Source organism: Schistocerca piceifrons, chromosome 3, assembly GCF_021461385.2.
Source record: "Schistocerca piceifrons isolate TAMUIC-IGC-003096 chromosome 3, iqSchPice1.1, whole genome shotgun sequence".
NCBI classification, from domain to species: domain Eukaryota; kingdom Metazoa; phylum Arthropoda; class Insecta; order Orthoptera; family Acrididae; genus Schistocerca; species Schistocerca piceifrons.
The window spans coordinates 377,421,514-377,446,162 of NC_060140.1; the positions used below are offsets into that span (position 1 = coordinate 377,421,514).

A 24,649-nucleotide genomic window follows, 5' to 3' on the forward strand; every position below is an offset into this window, starting at 1 on the left:
TTAGCTCTGTGTGTACTTCAGAAGAGCATACAGCCATTGATTGGAGTTAGAAGCTTCTCACAATTACCTTTTGCATATAACTGAACTTATTGATATGATTATGAGTTTCATTCCACCGAGCAGTCTAAGGCACTGCAGTCATGGACTGTGCGGCTGGTCCCGGCGGAGGTTCGAGTCCTCCTTCGGGCATGGGTGTGTGTGTTTGTCCTTAGGATAATTTAGGTTAAGTAGTGTGTGCTTAGGGGCTGATGACCTTAACAGTTAAGTACCAAAGATTTCACACACTTTTTTTTTTTTTTTTTGAGTTTCATTCATTTTGTTGTGTCAAAACATTTTTGCTGGTTTGTACCCAATATGGTTTGGATTCTTGGGTTGGTCCCCACACCAAAAACTCTGGTCCTAATATTTTTCCATTATTATGTTCTTTCATGAGTCAATATATCCTTGAATACTCTGGTTTGTGTGGCTGATTGATTCTTGCTCATGATTGAGCATATTCTTCTGGTCTGTATGCATCATCGTGAGTTTTTTGAGTCATACACTTAGGCTCCGAAATTTTTTTCTCTTCTCTTTTGAAGATTTTGAAGGTTTTATTGTATAGATCTTAGCTTAAAATTTATAAATTCTAGTAATTTACATTGTCTCTGTAATTATTTCTGTAATTTAGTGGTGTAATGTTGTAATTTTGACTTTGAATTATTTGTCTAGTGACAGTATGTTCCACAGATCTGAAAGACTGAATACCATATCCTGATATATGTATAGATTATGATTTGTATAGTATACATTTTTCTTATTTGCAGCACTAGTGTGACATATTCTTAAGTACTGTGTGAGTGTTTGGGATCCTCACCATCTCAGAATAAAGCAAGACATTAAAGCAGTTCAGAGGTGGGCTTCTAGATTTGTTACTGGTAAGCTCTATTAATATGTGAGTATTACAGTGATGCTTCGTGAAGTTAAGTGGGAATCTTTGGAGGGCAGATGATGTTCTTTTCATGGAACACTATTGAAAAAATTTAGAGAAGCAGAATTTGAAGCTGACTGCAGATCGATTCTACTGCCACCAATGCCACCCTTGCTTTATTTTCAAGTGGGACAGGAAAGGAAATACAAGGTACCCTCCACAATGCACCATGCACTGGCTTGCAGAGTATGTGTGTAGATGTAGATTTAGAGGTAGAGACTGAGTGTACACACTGGTATATCCTACAATATAAAAGGCAGTGTGAAATCATATGTGTTATTTACCAACTAACGTGTTTACTCTGCACAGTGTTTGTTCAGCAAACACCACTACTGAACTATGAACTATAATTTAATGATGCTTGGATGTTTGGGTTGGTCCGAAGTTTTTACGATGACTGCTTGTGACAAGTGGGGTATCTGTCTGAGTCTCAGCCTGGCAGAAATTTTCATGTCAGTACTGGGTAGTAGAATGATACCTAATACAGCTGATGTCAAAGAATTCACAGTCAGTGGATTAATCTTGAATTACTACTAAACTGGTACATGAATGGGCATGGATGAACTGTTTGTCTTGGAAACACCTAGTACCCTGTTGCTGAACTTACTCTACAGCAAGACTAAAGCCTGAGTTTCTGCTGCACCACATCGGTTATCTGGCTCTGTACAATCAATACAAGTTCCCTCAACTCCTGATATTGGAAATGGTCATATAGCATATCTTGACATTCTCCTCCTGGTCGTACCCTCCATTAACACACTATTGCAACCCTCTCTTATTAGATTATTATCACTTTTTTCATTATTTTTTATTTCTTTGTTATTTATATGTTATATCGTGTCTTACTGTTTACTTTACTGCTTTTTGACTCTCCATTTCACTCTCCATCCCCTCTCTTTCACTGTTTTCCCATATCTCCTTTTCCTGTTTGGTCTGAACTATATTGTTTATTTGATTTCTGTTTCACTTAATTTATTGTTGCTTCTCTCTGTGTCATCCTCATCTCAGGACTGAAGCTGGTAGAGTGCTTACTAATGTATTTCCTTGCTCTCTCTGTTGCCTCTCTCTTCATGTCTGCAGCTCGTGGTCTCGTGGTCGCGTTCTCACTTCATGAGCACGGGGTCCCAGGTTCGATTCCCAGCAGGGTCAGGGATTTTCACCTGCCTCGAGATGACTGGGTGTTCTCCTAATCATTTCATCATCATTCATGAAAGTGGCGAGATTGGACTGAGCAAAGGTTGGGACTTTGTATGGGGGCTGATAACTGCACAGTTGAGTGCCCCACAAACCAAACATCATCATCGTCATCTCTCTTCATCTTTGTCCCCCTTGGTTTTACAACCTGTCACCTAGGTATCTGAGTTACCTACCATTTTCTTTTTAACCTTCTGCTAACTATCTCTGTTTCCTCCTTGCAGAAGGCACAAATAATTTCAGAAAGTTGGATTGTTTCATGTTTCTTTTTTTATGTGTCTATTGGCAAAACTAAAAATTTTGTCTTTTGAAGGAAAGTTGTGGGTAGCAATTCGGTCTCATAATTTATAGTTTTCACAAGTGAATTTTCTTTTTGATACACATATAAGGAAGAGTCTGCTGTGATAATAGGGAACTGGAACTTAATAAAAATTAATAACATGTGCTCTGTTAGTTCAGTGATAATGCACCTGCCATGAAACAAGACATACACTTGCATTAACAAATCTGCTACACCATTAAAGTTGGCTTAAAACATTCAGATATACAGTTTTACTTGTGATAAACCTATGCTATAAAGCAAAAGCCTTTAAGTGATTAAAAACTACCAAGTTGAAGGATGCGCCGCTGCAGTCAGCATTACTAAGTTCACTTTTAAGGTTCTGTACCTCAGTTTTTAAAAATGGAACCCTTACAGGATCACTTTGTTGTCCATCTGTCAGTCAGTCTGTTATGACCCCTTTTTTCAGAAATGGGTAGATGTATCAAATTGAAATTTATGTTAAATACTAAAGTCTACGGTCCCTTGGCAGCATAAAAATATTTAACATTCTAAGTTAACATTGTCAAAACCTATGGCATTTATGTCACATACTCACAAACTCACTCATCAAAACCTTTGGTTGTACTATGTATACATAACTAAATCAATGAAACTAACCTATTTTTGAAAATATAATATAGATAGATAGAAGATCTACTCATCAAGCAGTGCCAGGAGAAAACACCCAAGAAAGTTAAGGAAATATGCAAACTTTTGAAGCTATTTGCTCCTTCTGGCAAAATGGCTGAAGGAGCAGGAAGAGGAATGAAGTGAAATGACTGGAGGTTTAGGGAAAGGGAAGAGTTATGGAAAAAATTTCCACAGCTTGGAAAAAACTTTCCATAACTCTCTCATTTCCTAAACTAAACAATTCCTTTTCCTTTTCTTTCATCCCTCTTCCTTCTCCTTCAGCCCTCCTGCCACTGGCTCTGAAAGCTTGTGCATTTCCTTAAATTTTATGTGCATTTCCTCTTGCTACTGCTTAGTGAGTAAATTCTTTTACCTATCAAATTATTTTATGGACACACGATGAAGTTTGTGTGGAACCTTCAGATCATTTGTCCATTTTAATTTTAAAGTCATAACTGCTATAAATCTCATCACACATATCCCCCCAGTTTTGGAGCAACTATTCTAAATACAGATCTTATTGCAAATGATTTCATCTTTCATGTAAGTGCTAGTCTGTTAACATAAATATGTAACTATGATAGTTCATTAATTATTGGTACAGGTTTTAGACTTCCCAAAAAAAGATTCCAGTTATTGCTTATATTTTAAAATATTAAAAAAGCTCAAGTGGAAGAAAAAGAGCTCTCATTTTAAGTGAGCTTACCTGCAACCAGGAAACCGACAGTGGAATTATGAGTGTACCACTTCACATCTTTCATGGCAACAGCACTCTTCTCTGGTGTCAAACTTTTCACATCCCCTTAGAGAAAAAGACATTTTATTCTAGCAAACTTTCAAATTTGTTTCATATGGAATAAAACAGTGAAAACTGTAAGACATGATCAATGAATATGCATTTTACAGATCTGCTGCTATGCTAATGTACCTACAACATGTTAAGTCTGTAGAGAAGGAACCTGAAAGCACTATGTGGTCATGAAGTTCAGTAAGTGCAAGTTGTTTCCTAAGGAAAAACTTTGTTTTAGAGAGAAGGAGTGAAAGGTATAAAAACTTGTGGACACCAAGATCTCTGGCCCCTCATAGTTTGAGTCAGCAATGTTCTTGTAACACCTTCAATCAGTTAGTCAGGCAAGAAGAGAATAATACCAGCATATTACCTATAATATACACTGATGAGCCAAAGAAACTGGTACACCTGCTTAATATCATGTAGGGCCCCCCTGAGTACGCAGGTGTGCCACAACACAACGGGGCATGGACTTTACTAATGTCTGAAATAGTGCGGAGGGAACTGTTACCATGAATCCTGCAGGGCTATCCATAAATCTGTAAGCATACAAGGGGTTGGAGATCTTTTCTGTACAGCGTGTTGCAAGGCATCCCAGATATACTCAATAATGTTCATGTCTGGGGAGTTTGGTGGCCAGTAGAAGTGTTTAAACTCAGAAGAGTGTTGCTGGAGCCACAAAGTAGCAATTCTGGACATGTGGGATGTTGCAATTGCCCAAGTCCATTGGAATGCACAATGGACATGAATTGATGCAGGTGATGAGACAGGATGCTTATGTACATGTCGCCTGTCTCATATCTATATGTATCAGGGATTCCATATCACTCCAACTGCACACACTCAACACCATTACAGAGCCACCACCAGCTTGAACAGTCCTCTGCTGACATGCAGGGTCCATGGATTCATGAGGTTGTCTCCCTACCTGCGCATGTCCGTCCACTCGATACAATTTGAAATGAGACTCATCTGACCAGGCAATATGTTTCCAATCATCAACAGTCCAATGTCATTGTTGATGGTCCCAGGAAAGACATGATGCTTTATGTTGTGTAGTCATCAAGAGCACATGAGTGGGTCCTTGGCTCTGAAAGCCCATATCAACGATGTTTTACTGAATGGTTTGCACACTGACACTTGTTGATGTCCCAGCCTTGAAATCTGCAGCAATTTGCAGAAGTGTTGCATTTCTGTCAAGTTGAACAATCCTCTTCCATTGTCATTGGTCCCATTCTTGCAGGGTCTTTTCCCATCTGCAGTGATGTCAGAGATTTGATGTTTTGCTGGGTTCCTGATATTCATGGTATACTCGTGAAATGGTCATATGGAAAATCCCCACTTCATCACTACCTCAGAGATGCTGTGTCCCATTGCTCATGCACTGACTAACACCACATAAATGTTGATAACATGCCATTGTAACAGCAGTAACCAATCTAACTGTGCCAGGCGTTTGTTGTCTTTTATGGACATTGCCGACTGCAGTGTCATGTTCTCCCTGTTTGTGTATCCCTTTGTTTGAATAAGGATGCCTATACCAGTTTCTTTGGCACTTCAGTGTATAATAATGAGAATATTTATACTGGAAAGCAAGTTCAGAACTTTTGGTAGCGGATTTTTGTACTTTTTCTCCATCACATGATACTGATATTCTGCATTACTGTGTAGCTACGTTCATAACGATATTAGTCAAGTCATAGAAATATCAATAAGTAACACTTTGTATGAATACAAAATGGAATGATCACTTAGGTTCATTCATAGCTAAGGATGGTGGCAGATAGGATGGTGGCAGACTATGCTTCAGCTGGTAACTAATGCATTAGAAAATGCTTTGTATATGCAGTTATTTAATTGCATGTAAAAACAAGTCTGTGTAACTAAGTACTATTTTATATCTAAAAACAAAGATGATGTAACTTACCAAATGAAAGTGTTGGTATGTTGATAGAAACAATAACAAACACATACACACACACAAAATTCAAGTTTTCGCAACCCACAGTTGCTTCATCAGGAAAGAGGGAAGGAGAGGGAAAGACGAAAGCATGTGGGTTTTAAGGGAGAGGGTAAGGAGTCATTCCAATCCCGGGAGCAGAAGGACTTACTGTAGGGGGAAAAAAGGACAGGTATACACACACACACACACACACACACACACACACACATATATCCATCCGCACATATACAGACACAGGCAGACATATGTAAAGACAAAGAGGTTGGGCAGAGATGTCATATAGGATGTAACTTACCAAACGAAAACCTTGGTACATTGCCCAACCTCTTTGTCTTTACATATGTCTGCCTGTGTCTGTATATGTGCAGATGGATATATATATATATATATATATATATATATATGAATATAATAGAGGGAAACATTCCACGTGGGAAAAATATATCTAAAAAGAAAGATGATGAAACTTACCAAACAAAAGCGCTGGCAGGTCGATAGACACACAAACAAACACAAACATACACACAAAATTCTAGCTTTCGCAACCAATGGTTGCCTCGTCAGGAAAGAGGGAAGGAGAAGGAAAGACAAAAGGATATGGGTTTTAAGGGAGAGGGTAAGGAGTCATTCCAATCCCGGGAGTGGAAAGACTTACCTTAGGGGGAAAAAAGGACAGGTATACACTCACACACACACACATATCCATCCACACATATGTGTGGATGGATATGTGTGTATGTGCGAGTGTATACCTGTTCTTTTTTCCCCCTAAGGTAAGTCTTTCCGCTCCCGGGATTGGAATGACTCCTTACCCTCTCCCTTAAAACCCATATCCTTTTGTCTTTCCTTCTCCTTCCCTCTTTCCTGACGAGGCAACCATTGGTTGCGAAAGCTAGAATTTTGTGTGTATGTTTGTGTGTCTATCGACCTGCCAGCGCTTTTGTTTGGTAAGTTTCATCATCTTTCTTTATATATATATATATATATAGATATATATATATATATATATATATATATATATATATATATATATATATATGTGTGTGTGTGTGTGTGTGTGTGTGTGTGTATCCTTTCGTCTTTCCTTCTCCTTCCCTCTTTCCTGATGAAGCATCCATGGGTTGTGAAAGTTTGAATTTTGTGTGTGTGTGTGTGTGTGTGTGTGTGTGTGTGTGTGTGTGTGTGTGTGTGTTTGTGTTTGTTATTGTTCCTATCAGCTTACCAACGCTTTCGTTTGGTAAGTTACATCATCTTTGTTTTTAGATATAGTTTTCCCACGTGGAATGTTTCCCTCTATTATATTCATAAGTACTATTTTAGTTTGAGGAAGCATTGTAAATTAATGCGTTGGAATGTTCTGAGCATTTAGAGTCACAAACATGAGATTTTGTTGGTACTACAATGGATTGTGAATGACAAAAATACACAACTATGTTTCTGCATGAGAAAATTATAATATTATGCTTACTTTTCCATAAATATTGTCATCTTTGATTCCTTATTATTTCAGAGTTGTGCCAATATTTTCTATTAAGCTGCTTTGGGCAATATTGTGATACATGTCCAATCTGTGATTTATACTCTGTGCACAAATAACCCACTTTCAGTGTCTGGCTAGAGGAACTTTAGTGAGTGATAGTGTGTGTTGCCCATACTTGTTCCAATAATGTCCCATCAGTAGAAAAATGGATCAATACCTGATAAGCTGATCACAATAAATTGGGATCTTCCATCATATTCAGTCACTGTGAAGGAACTTCTAAAGAAAGAGTGACTACTGCACACTAGGCCAAAATTAAAGCAGAGGAGTATAGGTAGAGAGATGTTGAATGAAACGTGTGTGGCTGTCAAAAGAGCAGTACATGAAGCCTTCAGAGACTATCACAGCAGAATCTTATTGAAAAATCTCTTACAAAACTCAAAGAAATTCTGATTGTTTGTAGAGGCTGTTAGTGGTACCAACTTAATGCCTAGACACTCATGTATGGCACAGAAACTGAAAGTGAGGGTAGCAACATAAAATCAGAAATGATGAATTCCATTTTTGAATGTTCCTTTACAAAGGAAAGCTTAGAGCTACTGCCCCAGTTTAATTCTCATATCACTGCAGAGATGAGTGATACAGATATTAGCACCAGTGGCACTAAGAAACATCTAAAACCAGTACATTTAAACACAGGTCCAGTGCCAGAGGGAATCTAACAGTTTCTACACAGAAACTGCAATTGAGTTAGCTTCAGTTTTAACCATAATATACTGTGGATCCCTCGAATAAAAAATCCATGCCTAATGATTGGAAGACTTGTTAAGTTTTAGAATGTATTCTGAGCTCAAACATAAAGAGGTATCCGTAACAGAATAACCTCCTCCATACCAACCAGCATGAATTCCAATAACAGTGGCCATGCAAAATGTAACTCAGGGTTTCCTCATATGACATCCTAAGAGCTGTGAATCAATGCGGTTAAGTGGATGCAGTATATCTTGACTTACAGAAAGCTTCTGACCCAGTATCACACCAATTCTCATTAACAAAAGTACAAATATATGGGGTACTAATCAAAATTTATGGGCCATTCAAGGGATTCTTGGAAAGAAGGATGCACCATGCTACCTTGGATGGAGAGTCATTGACTGAAGTAGAAGTAACTTCAGGCATGCTGCAAGGAAATTTGTTGGGACATTTGTTGTTCATGTTGCATGTTAATGACCTGGCAGACTGTATTAATAGCAACCTCAAACAATGGAAAATCCAGGATGGAATATAACAATATTATGAGAAGGGAAGTTGCTCCTCGCCAAATAGCGGAGATACTGAGCCCCAGATAGGCACAACAAAAAGACTCTCACAATTATAGCTTTCGGCCAGTTAGGCCTTCATTGACAATACTCACACACACACACACACACACACACACACACACACACACACACACACACACACACACACACAGAGTCATGCAAACGCAACTCTCACGCATGACTGCAGTCTCAGGCAACTGAAACCACACTGCAAGTAGCAGCACCGGTGCATGATGGGAGTGGCAACAGGGTGGGGATAAGGAGGAGGCTGGGGTGGGGAGGGGGAAGGATAGTATGGTGGAGGGTGCGGACAGTGAAGTGCTGCAGATTAGACAGAGGGCAAGAAGTCTGAGGTTCTTTATTTTTCACAAGGTCATTAATCTCCAACATGAAAAGGAAAGGGTTCAAACACTCTTCCCTGCAACACACCCAACATTACTTCGACATCTGATGATGACCAAAAAATCCTCAATCCAGTTACTAATTTCACTTTATGACTGTACCAAGATTCATGTCAATGATATTGGATGGTAGATTTGTGGATCACTTCTACTACCCTTGTAAATGACTGTGACCTGTGCATTATTCCAGCTGCTGGATGTAGTTTTTTGGTTGAGGGATCTATGAAAGATTTTTATTATAACAGGGGCTAACTAAGCTACAAATTCACTATAGAATCTGATAGGGATCCCATTGGGCCCTGGAGCTTTGTTCAGTTTTAACAATTTCATCTGTTTCTCAAAACCACTGACATTAACACTTATATCACTAATCTTTTCGGTGGTACAAGGCTTAAATTGGGGCAGTTCTCATGGGTTTTCATTTGTAAAGGAACATCCAAAAAAGGAGTTAAGCATTTGAGCTTTACCCTTGCTTTCCTCAGTTTCAGTTCCCGCCTCACTTGTAAGTGACGAGGCACTAACTTTGGTGCCACTAACAGCTATTACATATGAATGGGATTTCTGTAAGTATTGAGAAAGATCAAAGGCTTCACTCATTGCTCTTTTGATAGACAAACATGTTTCATTCAGCATCTCTATCTATAGCCCTATGCTTTGTTTTACACCAGTTAAGCAGTAGTCTTTGCTTCTCTAAAAGTTTCTTTACAGTGACTATAATGGAGGGTCTCTCCTATTATGGACTGTTCTACTGGATTCCTATCTATCCAATGCATGGTTAAGTCACTAATATCAGTTTTAATGTGGTCATCCTCAAAGAGGTCAGGTCTATTTGTTGCCATTAAATCTAATATATTTACATCATGAATGAGCATATGAACTATCTGTTATAGTAAGTTTTCAAAGGCAACATTTAGTTATGTTTCACAGGATATCTTGTCATACACACTACTAATAAAACTATAATCTTCTGAATAGATGATTAAAGTCTCTATTGTTGATTACAAAATGATGGGGGAACTTATGTACAGGCGAACTGATGTTTTCTCTAGAGTTTTTGGTTACATCAGGGATTAATCTGGTGGGTAATAGAAGAATACAGTTCCCATTTTATGCCCATCCCTGATGGTGGGTCTAGCCAAAAGAAAATCACATACAGCCTCAATTTCTATCTTGGTGGGTTTGAGTTTCTTGTCTACTATGACAAATACTCTACAAACATTTCCCATTAACCTATCCTTCTGACATATACTTTTATTTCCCCCAAAAATCTCACAGCTATCAATTTCAGGTTTCAACCAGGTTCCTGTTCCCAGCATTATGTGAGCTTCACTGATTTTCAGTAGTTCTTCAAACTCTGACATTTTGTTGCAAATGCTTCAGCAGCTAACTACTATGATTTTAACACTACCACCTGTGGGGAGCATTATTTTGGATCTTACACTTCTAGATCTCTTACAGCTGGCATTATCTGACTCGATGGAGAGTCACATAAACTAAAAAAACCCTCAATTGCACCCCATACACAGTCAGCTACCTGGGTAATGGTTTCTGATATGAGTCACAGCTGACTCTACAGTTTTCAACAATATGGCACAAGTGCAGCAGGTCACAGGCAAGCTTCTCACAGAAACTTCAGTCTTTGGTTTAGTCCTTCCAGTTGGAACCAGGGGACCAAGGCCACAATAAGTTCTTTGGACAAATCTGCAAATTGTGAGCTTTGTGGAAATTCTGTATGCCAGGCTGGTCTTCTCAACTTTCTCTGCCAGTTGCTGGAATAATCTAAGTGTGACTTTGGTGCCCAGATGACAGGCATCATTTGTTCCAGAGTGTGCCACAATCTGCAGTTGGCTAACCTGTTCCCTCAATGGCTGCTGGAATAGCCTCATAAACATGCTGAATGAGGCCCCCAGACATAGACACACAGTGAACCTGATGTTCCTTCCTGTCACTTGCTGCCATTTCCCTAAGGGCCACCATTAGTTGCCATGCATTTGAACTGGCATCAGTTATCAGACCCCTTCCCTTTTGCATTTGCCTCCTCTTGAAATGTGACAAAGCAAGTTTTCCCAAAACAGGTGAAGTGAGTTCCACTGACTCAGTGGGTGCAATGGCACATGTGTTAACTGTAGAAGCATTTAATAAAAAGTACTACACCTAGGCCATTTCTATTGCCACTACCAGATAGAACAATATGAACCTATCCTAATAACTCATGAGATTATGATATGTGTGAGTAATTTCAAAGAAACTGTTTCAGCTCCATGAAACCAACTGTCAGATCTTGTTAGCACTACAAACACAGGAGAATAAGTTACTGATACTATCCACATTGCCATCAGGGAGCTTTTGTGTTACATTTTTCTGGATCCCTATGTTGTACTAAATTAAAACAGAAGCAAATAACTGAAAGATCATAAAATGCTATTTATAGCAACTGAAGAAGAGGTTCAAGGTGAAGAGTTCTTTCCTGTAATTGGAAATGGGCCACACATAAAAGTAGCTGACTTTTGAAAACAAGGACTTACAGAAAGTTAGGTCATAATCAGCAGTCACAGTCTGCAGGAAGTTGCCATCTGTGCTCCAGTCCATTTGAATAAGTGGCTGCGCTCCCCGGATCTTGTTTGATTTCTTGTAGGAGAATCCATCTCGGCTCACTCTGAACAGGTAGATGCTGCCATTCTGGGAGCCAACAGCAATAACATCTCCCGCTAAAAAAATATTAATAAAATATGCATTAGTTCACTCATTCATTTATTCATTCACTGATTTATTCATACATTGTGTTCCAAAACCCATCATGGAATAGAGCCTTCAAATATGCTGAACAAGTCAAGACAAATCAACTAGCTTAGGCTACTTCTGTAAATTATACAAACAACAGATTATAACATCTGTTAATTTACTCACATTGACAGTTATGGGAATTACTTAAATACATCTGATATGAATAATAATTCAGTCTGAAATTTACTCCAGAAAGTTAAAATGTTCTGATTAATTTAGGACTGGCCAATAAGATGCTCTTCTATTTTACTTTAGAATTTTGTGACACTTACAATTTTCTGCCTGATGTCAGCTAGTACAGTAATCTGTTAAAGACTTTACACCAGAATAAAACATTCAAATGATATTGTTGGTTCATTCCTGTCATAATATTATCAAGATAATTAGCACGCTGAACTGCATGTTGTGTTACTTGTTCCAGAAACATTTGGAATGTTGTGGAGGCACTTGAGATTACAAAGGGGAACCTGTTATACTGACAGAGTCTAAAAGAAATTATCTGTAATGGTTCATCTACAGAGAGTTGTAAGTGAGCATAAATGAGGTTCAGTTTAGAAAAATACTTTCCATCCACTGATTTAGCTAAAAGTTCATCCAGGCACTATTATATTTTTATTTTTTGTGAATCATACACTTTAAATCCCACAATCTCTGAAACCTAGATAGAGATGCATATTCAGTTTGGACATTATTGTTCCTTGTAATATTATGGACATCAATTTCACAATTCATCCTGAATTCATTGTTAATATTACCCCACATACAATGAAAGAGTAATGTAACAGCATTTGAGTGAATCCAGGGTCGTTGAAGGAGCTTCCTTAAGAGCTTTGATTAACAGCTTTGCATAATATTCTTACTGCATACATATAAGCAGTACTTGATTTGTGATGATACGCACTGATATACTGTACTGTTACCTCTGACAAGAGAAAAATCAGCACCACAGATTTTGACATGTGGTAATAGAACTTTCACTGTGGTTGAAGCTATGTAAAACAAATGTTGTTTTCAAAATTTTAAAACGTTTAGAAAAGCATTAGAATAACGTTTTGAGAAGTTTAAATTTCAAAAACATCTCTCGAAGGTCACAGTACTGAAACATCTTTTTTAAGAATGAGGCACTGCTGATAAGGAATAAACACTATTTGGATTTCAGCGGCATTGTTTCAGTTTATGCCACATGACAGTATTGGGTGAAAGTATGTAGATTATGCTAGCAGTCCCATCAGCCGGTCAAGACAATGAGAAAAACTTTAAAGCTCAAAAGAAGCCAAAGTTAGCCTTTTTTTGCTAATATCAAGAGATAGCAGCTTCAGCAATCCTGAAGCAATAGAGACAGCAGCACTGGTAGTTCTGGTATGCAGACTGTGAGATTGGTGACCAAGCTTGACACGGACAACAACTCTTGTAATCAAACATCTTAAGTGCAACGTGCAGACCTCACATCTTATTCGCTTTTAACCATTCAGCATTGTGCTGGCTCAACTCCCGTTATTATTGACTGTCTTATTTGTCCTATTCAGTACAGTTGTTGTATGGTAATGTAGGCCGAGACATAGAATACATTATTATATGTTCAAAAATAGAAGAAAAAGAAACAATACTGCAAACATACACATACAAAGTATACCTACAATTTTAATTCAAGGTTTCAAGAAAAATGCAGTACTGCAGACAGTATACATATAAGATATACAATATTACATACAATAGCATACAAATTATAACATTTATAATATAACCAATCTCATACAGAACTTATAGCTCTAAAAATTCATTTAAATTATATACATTATGGTTTATGGTTTCTTGAATACAAGATGTTTATCAATGCCCTTTTTTATATCCAGTGGGAGCTTCTTGTAAATTCTTTTAATTGGACTGGATAACTCCATTTGGATTATACTGAGAGTTATTGAATCTCTGTGAAGACTTTGCTTCTTCTGCCCTGTGTCATGATTGTGAATACCACTGATTACAAATATTATTGGTAATCACCATGGTCATTGATTAGACTACAGACTTGCTTGCTACTTGATTCTGGAGTGCTGATCTATGTATTGTGTATTGTGGTCTGTATATTGTTATTGAGGTTATAGAATAAACACATTAAGGATAGAACATAGGCAATGAGAATATCTGAACCTAATGTTTGCACCATTATGGATCCACTGTAGGTAAAAATTTTACAACAGTAGAATCAAGAAAATCAGCAATAACTAGATATTGTACACAAGAACTGGTATTGCAGAAAAAGCAGCAGGAACAGCAGATTGAACAGTAAGCAAAAATGATCAACATCAATTTGAAGACTAGTAACTCCTGCTCAACTGGCATCTGAAGCTAAAATATCATCCCATAATACTGACTGTGCTGGTCCTACAACCCCTGTCTGAGTTCCCACTCAGGGCATTTTTTACACTTTATGATGAGGCCAAGGCAACTTCATCAGCATTTCCAGTCATTCTGTGCATCATATTCAAAGCATCAAAAGTCTCTTGTTTTTGTGGTAAACCTGAGATTTTTCATCTGTGCATACTCGCTTCTTTAGTAGAACCAGTAGAATTGTCATTTGAGGAAATGTATAACTTATTAGGCTATTAGGTTTGGAAATGTATGCATGCCAAAGCACCTCAACTAAAATTCTGTCAACTTCACAAGTGATGTAAGTCATCATGTTACTCATCATTTACTGAACTTTAGCCATAAATGTAAATTTAATTGCGAAAAGTGTGTCACATCTTATTCAGAGTTGTTAATTCTCAAGTTATCTTATGCTGGTAAATTTGACAGGAAGTACTGAAATTAATGAACTTCTCCTTAGAGGAATGTAAACCAAATGCCTGCTTTGGGAATGTAGTGGGAGGAGCATTTGAACTAACTAGGGATTTGAAACATGACAATGCAATTATTATTTTTGCAGGAACGAATCACAGTCGTAATAAAATCAACTTTTTCCATGATTTAGTAAAGGTGATCTCAAAACTTGATCACACAAACTTACTAGTGTCTACCATTCCTTACTGTTATGATGTACCAGAAACCAACCACACAGTGAATAATTTAACAGATATGTAATGAATATATCATCAAGGTTTGCTAATGTGAAGGTAATTGATGTCAATCCCTTTTTGCAAAGAGGTGACTACACTAACCATGGGCTACACCTAAACAAAAAACAGCACTGGGAAGTTCAAAATATGCAAAAACATTGCATCAATTATAAGAAAACTGTGGAACTGAACTGACGTACTCAAAACTCTTTAAACCTGCTCTGTTAGAAAAGTCACCTCTTGTGCTGCAGAAGGTACTCCATGCCAGTCTATCAAGGAAAAAAATAAGAATGCAGGCAACACCCAAATATGTGAATCTCATCTATCATTGCTAAATTTAAAGATAATAGCTTGCTTCCTCTACACAAGGTAAAGCCTTTTTCATGGGCTAACAACAACAGCATAACAATAATAATAATAATAATAATTGTTATTATTATCACTATTATTGTTATTAAATCCATCACATACTTCACCCACAGAAACATCATTGTCATCTGATGCTTCATCCGAAGAACCTAAAGATCTTGGAAGTGTTTCTGCTGCTGTACACGGAAGTGAAAAAATGGACCATGAGCCTCAACAAGAGTAAGATGAGTGCCAAAGGGAAGTAGTGATTTTTTATGGCTGGAACCCTCACAACCACAGAGATATCATCAAGTGGACAAACTGCTGGCTGTGACATAGGTCACAGTAGGGCAAATTCAATTCTAAGTGAAAAAGTGAGATATGGTGTGAACATACAAAGGAACTCTCAACAGGACAGTGAAGGTAGCTCTAACAACCTTATTATTTTTCATCAAAATGTCAGAGGTCTCAAAAATAAACTAGACTTTCTATCTGTAAATTTAGGTGATATAGATTTTATTAATCATGCACATGTTTATGCCTTACTGAGCATCATATGACAAATGGAACTGGAGGGCTGCAACTTGAGGGGTATAATTTAGCTACTTATTATTGTAGAACAAGCAGAGAGAAATGTGATGCTGTAATTTATATTGACAACAAAATTATTTATAAACGTTTAGGTTTAAACACATATTCTGCAGATCAACATTTTTAAGTCTGTCGGATTGAAATAACTGCAAAGAACCTGTCAGTTACAGTGCTTACAGTTTATAGAGCTCCAGCAAGGAAATTTTGTATTTTACTGAATAAGCTAGAAATGTTTTTGGGAAAACGTTAATCCAAATCCAAAAATTTAATAGTTTCTGGGAACTTTGATGTCAAATTTGTAAGTGATAGTAACAGTATGACTGACCTGTACATTTAATGAATTCTTACAACTTGGCTGCTGTGTTTAACTTCCTCACTAGAGTTACAGAAAATTGCAAAAGTTTGATAGACAGTATTGTCATTGACAAGATAAGAATCAACAATGCAAGTATAAGCCGAGTCATAAACAGCCTTTCTGATCATGGATCATGATGGCCAACTACTTGAGGTTAACACCATCAGTTTGTGCAGCAAAGTCTCCCACATCTACCAGTTCTTTAGATGTATAAACACAGAAACTCTTTCCAACTTCAATTACCATCTATCACAAATAGTTTGGGACCCAGTTTATAGGACAAGTGATGTAAATAATAAAGTTAACATTTTTGTAAGTGAATTTATCTCCCTGTTTGAAATGTCTTTTCCAAAAAAGAACTGTCAGGAAGAACACTGAGGTTTCTTCTTGTAAAGCATGGATTACAGAAGGAATTAAAATTTCCTGCAGGACTAAGAGGGAATCATATGCCTCTTTAAGATTGTCAAATAATCCCCTTAAAAGATATTATAAACAGAACTGTAAAGTTTTAAAAAGGGTGATAGACAAATCCAAAGGCTTATATATTAAATCTGGAACTGATAACACTAAAAAAATTAAAACCATTTGGAATGTCATAAAGAGAGCCTAAAAAAAAAAAAAAAAAAAAGCCATAATGAAATGATGATGTGGTACATAATCCTGTAGCAATTTCTAAAATATTTAACAATCATTTCTTAACAGCAGCAGATCATGTTGGTGTAAGGGTTCATTAAATATGGCTATGAATTTATTACAAAGGGCTGACCACAACATATATGACCCAATTTTTATGGCTCCAGTCACTACTAGCGAAATTAGAAATATAATAAAATCCTTAAAAAATAAAATTCCACAGACATTGACAACATTTTATTGAAAGTTGTAAAGCAACTCCTGTGCCACATTTCTAATGAATATTTTCAGCAAGGTAATGTCCCAGAGTGGTGGAGATTGCTGTTGTGAAACCACTTTTTAAGAATGGTGACAAAACTAATTTAACCAACTATCATCCAATATCTCTGTTAACCTGCTTCTCAAAAATATTAGAGAAAGTAATGTAAAAAAAGAATTGTAGAGCATCTCACAATTTACAACATCCCCAACAAAAATCAATTTGGCTTCCAAAAAAAGATCAACAGAGAAGGCTATTGTCTCTCTTACAAATGAAAATTTCTTTCATTGGAATTTTCCGTGACTTGTCAAAGGCCTTTGACTGTGTTGACCAGTACATGCTCTTAAGGAAGGCCAATTTTTATGGTTTGAATGTTAGTACTGGTAGATGGATTGAATCATATCTACACAATAAGAAGCAGAAGGTGATACTAAATGGTTTTGATGGATGTCCTGTCTCATCTGACTGGAGCACATTAAAGTGTGGAGTGCCACAAGGATCCATTTTGGGGCCTTTACTGTTTCTTGTCTTTGTCTAAGATCTCCCATTCTGTACAGACACTGAGAGCAAATTTACATTTTTTTTGCTGATGACACTACTATTATGCTTGAAAGTCGATGAATCAGTGAACTAGTAAATAAATGTAATGCTGTACTTGTAGATGTCTGACACTGGTTTAAGTCTAAGGGATTAACACTAAATATTGAGAAATCACAACATATTCAATTTCATGCATCACTGCAAGAAAATGAAACAATTAAATTATACTGTGACAGTCAAAATATATTATAGTGTGACATCTCAAAAGTTTCTGGGCATTATAATTGACGACAAGTTAAACTGGTCCTAGCATATTCTAGATCTTCATAAAAGGCCAAGTGTAGCAACTTATTCCCTGCGTGTAATTACCCCTGTTGGTGGTATAAATGCTATCAAAGCAGCTTACTTTGACTACTTTCACTCCAACATGCCATTTTTTGGTATAATCACCTTTAGCCAAAAAGATCTTTACTGCACAAAAGAGAACAAATAGAATCATGAGTTGTGCAGTGAATCCAAATAAGTTCTTAAGCAATAAAAGCCTGGGTAAAGATGGTCTTCATTTAAACAGATTAGGATAAAAAATTCTTAGTAAAATGTTCGCTGATACTTGTAGAATTCCGAATAATGAGGGAAACATAAGGAATGATGGGGATGAGAAACAGTGTCTGGTAACTAAAATGGCAAGACCAAAATGGTGCCCAAGAAAGAATATACTGCTTGAAACCATAAATAAGAAGGAATGTTTCTACATAATGCACTGGAATATAAATGGTCCAAGTGCTGACTTTTAAAACAAATGTCATAAAATCGACGAATTACAAATTATTCTTTCAGAGTGTAAAAAGATCGAAGTTATTTTCCTCAATGAACGTTGGCTTACATGTGATAATATTAAAATTCTTAACAAAATCGAAAATTTTGAAGCAGCAAACAACTTTTGTAGACGTGAGAAATCATGTGGAGGCTCTAGCATACTTACTCATTCTGATATAAAATACGTAATAAGAAATGACTTTAAACATTTGAATGACGATAGTATATTTGAGAGCTGCTGTATCGAGTTAAGGGACCTAAATATCATAGTAGTTTCTATTTACAGAGTACCAGAGAAAGCTGCAATTGAAGCTTTTTGGGCCAAATTTCAGTGCTCCTTTAAAATCTAAACAAAGAAAAAGGAAAAAAAAAGGTTTTAATAGCTGCTGACTTCAACATTAATATTCTAGGTGAAATCAATGATGTGTCCAAATTCACTGACATAGTAAAAAGTTAAGAGTGGTTGAATGGTCTTATGACAACTGCATTTCAAGAAGTAGTAACTTTGACAAATTTTTGAGCAGCTTTCGTGGGGTGTTTAATGAAGCTTTTCCACTTGGAACCACATGTAACAAAATCGCAGGTAAAGTTAAATGGGTAACTCTGAGTATAAAAATTTCTAGTGCTAGGCAGAGGTAACTACATAATGAGCTGAAATATAATAAAAACAGGTATTTTCCTGAATAAGTTAGATGTTATAACGCTACCTTCGAAAAAGTTGTAAAAGCAGCCAAACAAATGGCAAACAATAAGTTCATTTCACAACATAAAAGTAAAACAAAGGCAGTGTGGTCTGTTGTCAAATCAGAGTTAGGTGTTAGAATTAATAGAAATGAAATATCTAGGATTAAAGTAAATGATAGCCTTATTGTAAACCCAGCTCAAATATCTGAGTGTTTAAATGAATTCTTCATAAATGTGGCAAAGTCAGATATTGATATAGTAGAGTGTCAGAGTTAAGTAAACCCCTTTGGACTCCAGCAAAGAGCTGAGTATCTCACAGATTTTAAAAAAGGTCTGAATAAAGCATGTGGAAAATATTGTATTATCATTAAAAAATAAAAACTCAGTTGGGATGGATGGGATACCGACTAAAGTGATTAAAGCAGTGTACCACATAATTTTACCTCCACTAACTAAAATAATTAATCAATATTTTGAACAGGGATGCTTTCCTGATGTGTTGAAGTACGCTGAAGTCAGACCTCTGTTAAAGAAAGGGTTGAATGAAGCGATGGGAAACTATCATCCTATTTCTATTCTTCCAGTCTTACCGAAAGTGTTTGAGAAAGCAGCTGCAAACCAGGTACAAAATTTTATTGTAAAAATGATATTATTATAAATAATCAATAATCAATTTGGATTCCAATGAGGAAAAACACCATGGATGCAGTAAATAACTTTATTGAAAAGATATGCAAAGCACTAGACCAGAGGAGTAAAGTTGCTGGTATTTTCTGTGATCTTAGAAAAACCTTCAACTCTGTAAAGCATGCCCTGCTTATCTACAAATTAGATAAATATGGGATTAAGGGTAATACTCTCAAATGGCTTACATTGTACCTGCAGAACAGAAAACACCGGGTAACTATCGCTTCAAATGTGGTGAATTATTTTTCGAAGTGAAGTACTGTATAACAAGGTGTGCCTCAAGGCTCCATTTTGGGGTCAATCTTGTTCCTACTCTATGTAAATGACTTATCCACAAATATCAGTTCCCCATCAGTTCTGTTTGCAGATGATACTTTTGTTTTAATTGAAAATGATGATGCAAAAAAAAAATCCAAACTTCATTGTGAGCACACTGGATAACCTAGAAAATTCGTTCCAGTTAAATAGGTTGAAACTGAACATTGTAAAAACCCATGTGTTACATTTCAAAACCAAACACTCAAAATATGCAGAGCTTAAAAAAACAATGAAATAATTAACTTATGGAAGAAGCTGACACTGTCAAATTCCTGGGACTAAATGTGAACAAGAACTTGAACTGGAGCACACATATTGACTCCTTATCAAATAAACTACGCAATTTTGCATTTGCAACACAGATACTTGAAAATTCTACCAACATGAGTACACGAAAAAATAGCATACCATAGTTATTTTGAATCACTCATTAGGTGTGGTGTCACCGCCAGACACCACACTTGCTAGGTGATAGCCTTTAAATCGGCCGCGGTCCGGTAGTGTAGGTCGGACCTGCGTGTCGCCACTATCAGTGACTGCAGACCTAGCGCCGCCACACGGCAGGTCTAGAGAGACTTCCTAGCACTCGCCCCAGTTGTACAGCCGACTTTGCTAGCGATGGTTCACTGACAAATTATGCTCTCATTTGCCGAGACGATAGTTAGCATAGCTTTCAGCTACGTCATTTGCTACGACCTAGCAAGGCGCCATTATCAATTGCTATTTATCTTGTGATGCATGTACCGTCAGACCGATGTTCACCAATTATGGATTAAAGTTAAGTATTCCAGAAGCTACGTACTATTTTTGCTACTATAAAGACCTTGTCCTGTTCCAGACCTCACGCCATCCTGTGTGAGCTTAAACACATGCCCTTCGGCCTCCTGTCCTAGTGGATTGGCTGTCTTGCCAGTCCACAAAATTAGGTATGGTACAATTTTCTGGGGAAGTTCAAGTTATCTCGTATACTGAAACTTCAGAAAAAAATATCAGATACATGTGTACTGTACAGAAAACAGAATCTTGTCACCCATCATTTCGACAACTGCAAATCCTAACTGTACCCTCCATATACATTTATGAAATTATTATCTTCCTACACATCTGGCAAAAATTATTTGAGGAAAATCATTTTAACCACACATACAGCACAAGAAATAAAAATAATTTTATGTTTCCCACACACAAATTGAAATTATATGATTGGACTCCACAGTATATGGGGATGACAATGTATAACAAAGTAATGGCCAAAAATAGACCATGAAACTGACATGCAAGTCACCAAAGTGGTGTCAAATTGAAAAACTTTTACCAGATTGGAATTTACATAACATTTATTTAGAGACCGTAAGGTGGTTATTGCATTAATGACTTAAAGGGATGTTGAGATAGTATCAGTGGCTTAAGAAGTGATGTTAATAAAGGTAATAAGATATTTTTTCTTCAGTAGTGTGACAGGAAACATGTTCCAAATTATGTGAGCAGTCAACATCAAATACTCATCTCCAAGGAATGCAATATGGAGCATCAATAGATAAAATTCTTGAATATTATACAGTATACTTGAGAAATAAGTGTGCCGAGCAATGCCCAGAGGCATGCAAAAGACTCTCCAATAATTGACAGCGATGTTAGGAAGTTGTTAGAAAAAGGGATGAAGCTTTGTCAGAGATTTAAATGAAGATAAAAGCTTTGTTGACAAACAGAAACTGAACAAAGTCAAAACAGATTTTAGGACAGTAATGAAAGAAGTGCTCAGAGAATTCACAGGTAAAATTTTGCTTGTTGATCTGATCAAGAACATAAAAAAAATTTGGCCTGATAGTCACTAAAATGGTCAAAATCATATATACAGCCACTTAGTGATCATAATGGCACTGAAATGGTGTATGAAAAAAGCTGAAAATGTGAATCTCATCTCCTGAAGTAGTTTTCCTGAGGAAGACTGTAATTTATAAAATCATTTAAAATCACTCTGCAGAATGGATCTTGGGTAGGATACCCATATGATTGTATACCAATAATTCAAAAGAACTTGCTTGGCTTCCAGCCACACTTTCCTATAGGTGAGTGGAGCAACAAAGTATTACAGATGATCAGAGAAGGGATCAATTGAGCTTTCAGGAAGGATCATTGCAGAAATATATGCAGTTACAGGTCTATATTTCTCACATCAGTCTGTTGTAGAATTATAAATATGTTTTATGTTTGCATATTGTGATCTTTTTCGAGATTGAAAATCTTCTCTGTAGAAGTCAACATGCATTCCACAAATAGCAAACTTGTAAAATTTAACTTGCTCTTTTTACAGAATAAAAATCCAATTCAGTGGTTTTTTCTTCTATAAACATGGTCCTCAGTTGTGGATGTTCACCTGATCAAATATTTTGTCAACTCACGCTGTTCATCAATGACATCAAAATGATCAGGCATGGCAGCTGATTTTAGATCACCACAATGACCACTTGACATGTTAATTTCGTAACAAAATGTCTGGTATATTTATATTTTTCTCTTAAGCTTGCACTTTTTTATCTACATCTACAACTGTACCCTGTTAGCTACCTGATGGTGTGTGGCAGACAGTACTTCTGCTACCACTATCTGATCCCACATTCCTTGTTCCATTTGTGAACGGTGGTGTGTGGTAGACTGATTCCTGGGGAAGATTTGTGTATATAATCTATAGTTATTTCAAGCAACTGGTTGTGGAAATGATGCCATTGCCATCTAGCAGAACTCACTGGAATCGTCCACACAAAATATAAATTAAAGACCCGTACCACGTTCTTCTGTCTGTATGAGAAGGCTAATTTTAGGAACTACTGTTGGGATTTTGATACGGTATTCATTAATGGACCGACTGATTCAGAAGGTAGGATTCTGGGCACAGGAGATAGATTTAAGGCCACCCAACTGCAGGGTCAGCTCGGTGTGAGCTACTGCTGCTTGGAGGCCGGTGCAAGCCACTACTGACTCCTAAACGACCTGTGATGCAAGAGGTATCAGATATTAAGCCGATAAGGACATATTTTTTGATACAGAGTTAATGTTTAAGGAGAGTGATGGGAAATGCAAGGAATGGTCACAGACAAAATGTAGCTCACACAAAACTGATACTGCAGTTGAGTGGGCTGGCTGGTGTGGTAGCTCACAACACCCACATTTGCCACAAGATGTCACCACAAATGCCAGTTAAATGTGAAACAGCTAACATTTGTGCCTCCAGAGAACTTTCTTGGCACACACAACTTAAATTGTTTAAGTTAAATGTGAGTGATGATATTCAGTTCCCCTAACATTGTTCTTTGAATTGTAATCATAACTCTATACAGTGGCCTGTAAACAAAATTATCACTATGCCAGACAAGTCATCCAGCCATAGATACTTTGAGCTACCCATATGAAGCTGGGGCAGGTGGCTAGTTTATACATATTGTAAACAGTGACGGCTGTATTATGTTTCCTTTGGGTACTACTGAAATTATCTTTACATCTGTCAGTTTTGCTCCATTAAGAGTGACGTTTTGAGCTCTCTCTGCAAGGGAGTGTTGAATCCAGTCACAAATCTAGCATGACAGTTGGATACATTAAACGACAGTGTGGAACTGTATCAGATGGCTCCGTGTAGTCAAGGACCACGGCATTAACCTGAGTGCCATTATCTATAGCGCACTGGATCTCATGGAGGAACAGAATGAGCTGAGTTTTGCAAGATCTCTGTTTGCGGAGTCCGTGTTGACTTTTATTGACGAGATTTTTGTTTTTCAAAAATGTCATAATATGTGAGTGTAAAACATGTTCCATAATTATATGTGCTTCTGTTCTACAGCCTTCTATGGAAACGGGAATGAACTGTGCATTTTTGCCGTCGCTAGGTAGGCCCTACGCTTCAGTCCTCCAGTGAACTAGGATAAACTGCTGCTAGGAGAGCAAGTTCTTTCATATAATCTCCGTAGAGTATTACAGTCTCTCATCTTGTCCACATTCCTTTCCACTACTAAGCGACTGTATTTGCTTTTCTATTTTGCAGTCACTTACCTCAATATCTGCCATTTCAGCACTCGTATGATTATTGGAAGGGGGGACTGTATTATGATCATCCATACTGAAATATTTTCGCAACACCAGACTCAGTATTTCGATCTTCTCTCTGTCATTCTCCATTTCGTTGCCAGCATGGTCAATAAGTGATTGAATAAATGGTTTCCGTCTGCTTACTGATTTGTAAGACTGGAAATTCTTAGGGTTTCTGGTCAGATTGACAGGCAAAATTTTACCTTCAGAAACCGAACGCTCGTCTCATTGCTCTCCTTACGCTCATTTTCACTTCGTCTGGCTTTTGTTTGACAGTTAGGTTTGACTGCTCTCAAATCTGAGATGAACCTTTCTTTGTTTATGAAGCAACTTTGTAACAAGTCTATTAAATCATGCCGAATCCTTCCTATCCTTTAAGACCAAGCTCAAAACATTTTTCTGGGGCATCTTGAAAGATGCTTTTCTACC

At 37.1% G+C, this 24,649-nt stretch overlaps 1 protein-coding gene across 1 annotated transcript in view; it reads right to left on the bottom strand.

Moving 5' to 3' along the window:
* The window catches only part of LOC124789696 (echinoderm microtubule-associated protein-like CG42247), a 327,329-nt gene that overhangs the window by 29,437 nt on the left and 273,243 nt on the right, over window positions 1-24,649 (bottom strand). The window contains exons 15-16 of the mRNA XM_047257139.1: window positions 11,595-11,777; window positions 3,820-3,915 (exon numbers count right to left, since the gene is read on the bottom strand). Coding sequence (XP_047113095.1) covers window positions 3,820-3,915; window positions 11,595-11,777 — 279 coding nt within the window. The remainder of the gene's footprint in view (window positions 1-3,819; window positions 3,916-11,594; window positions 11,778-24,649) is intronic.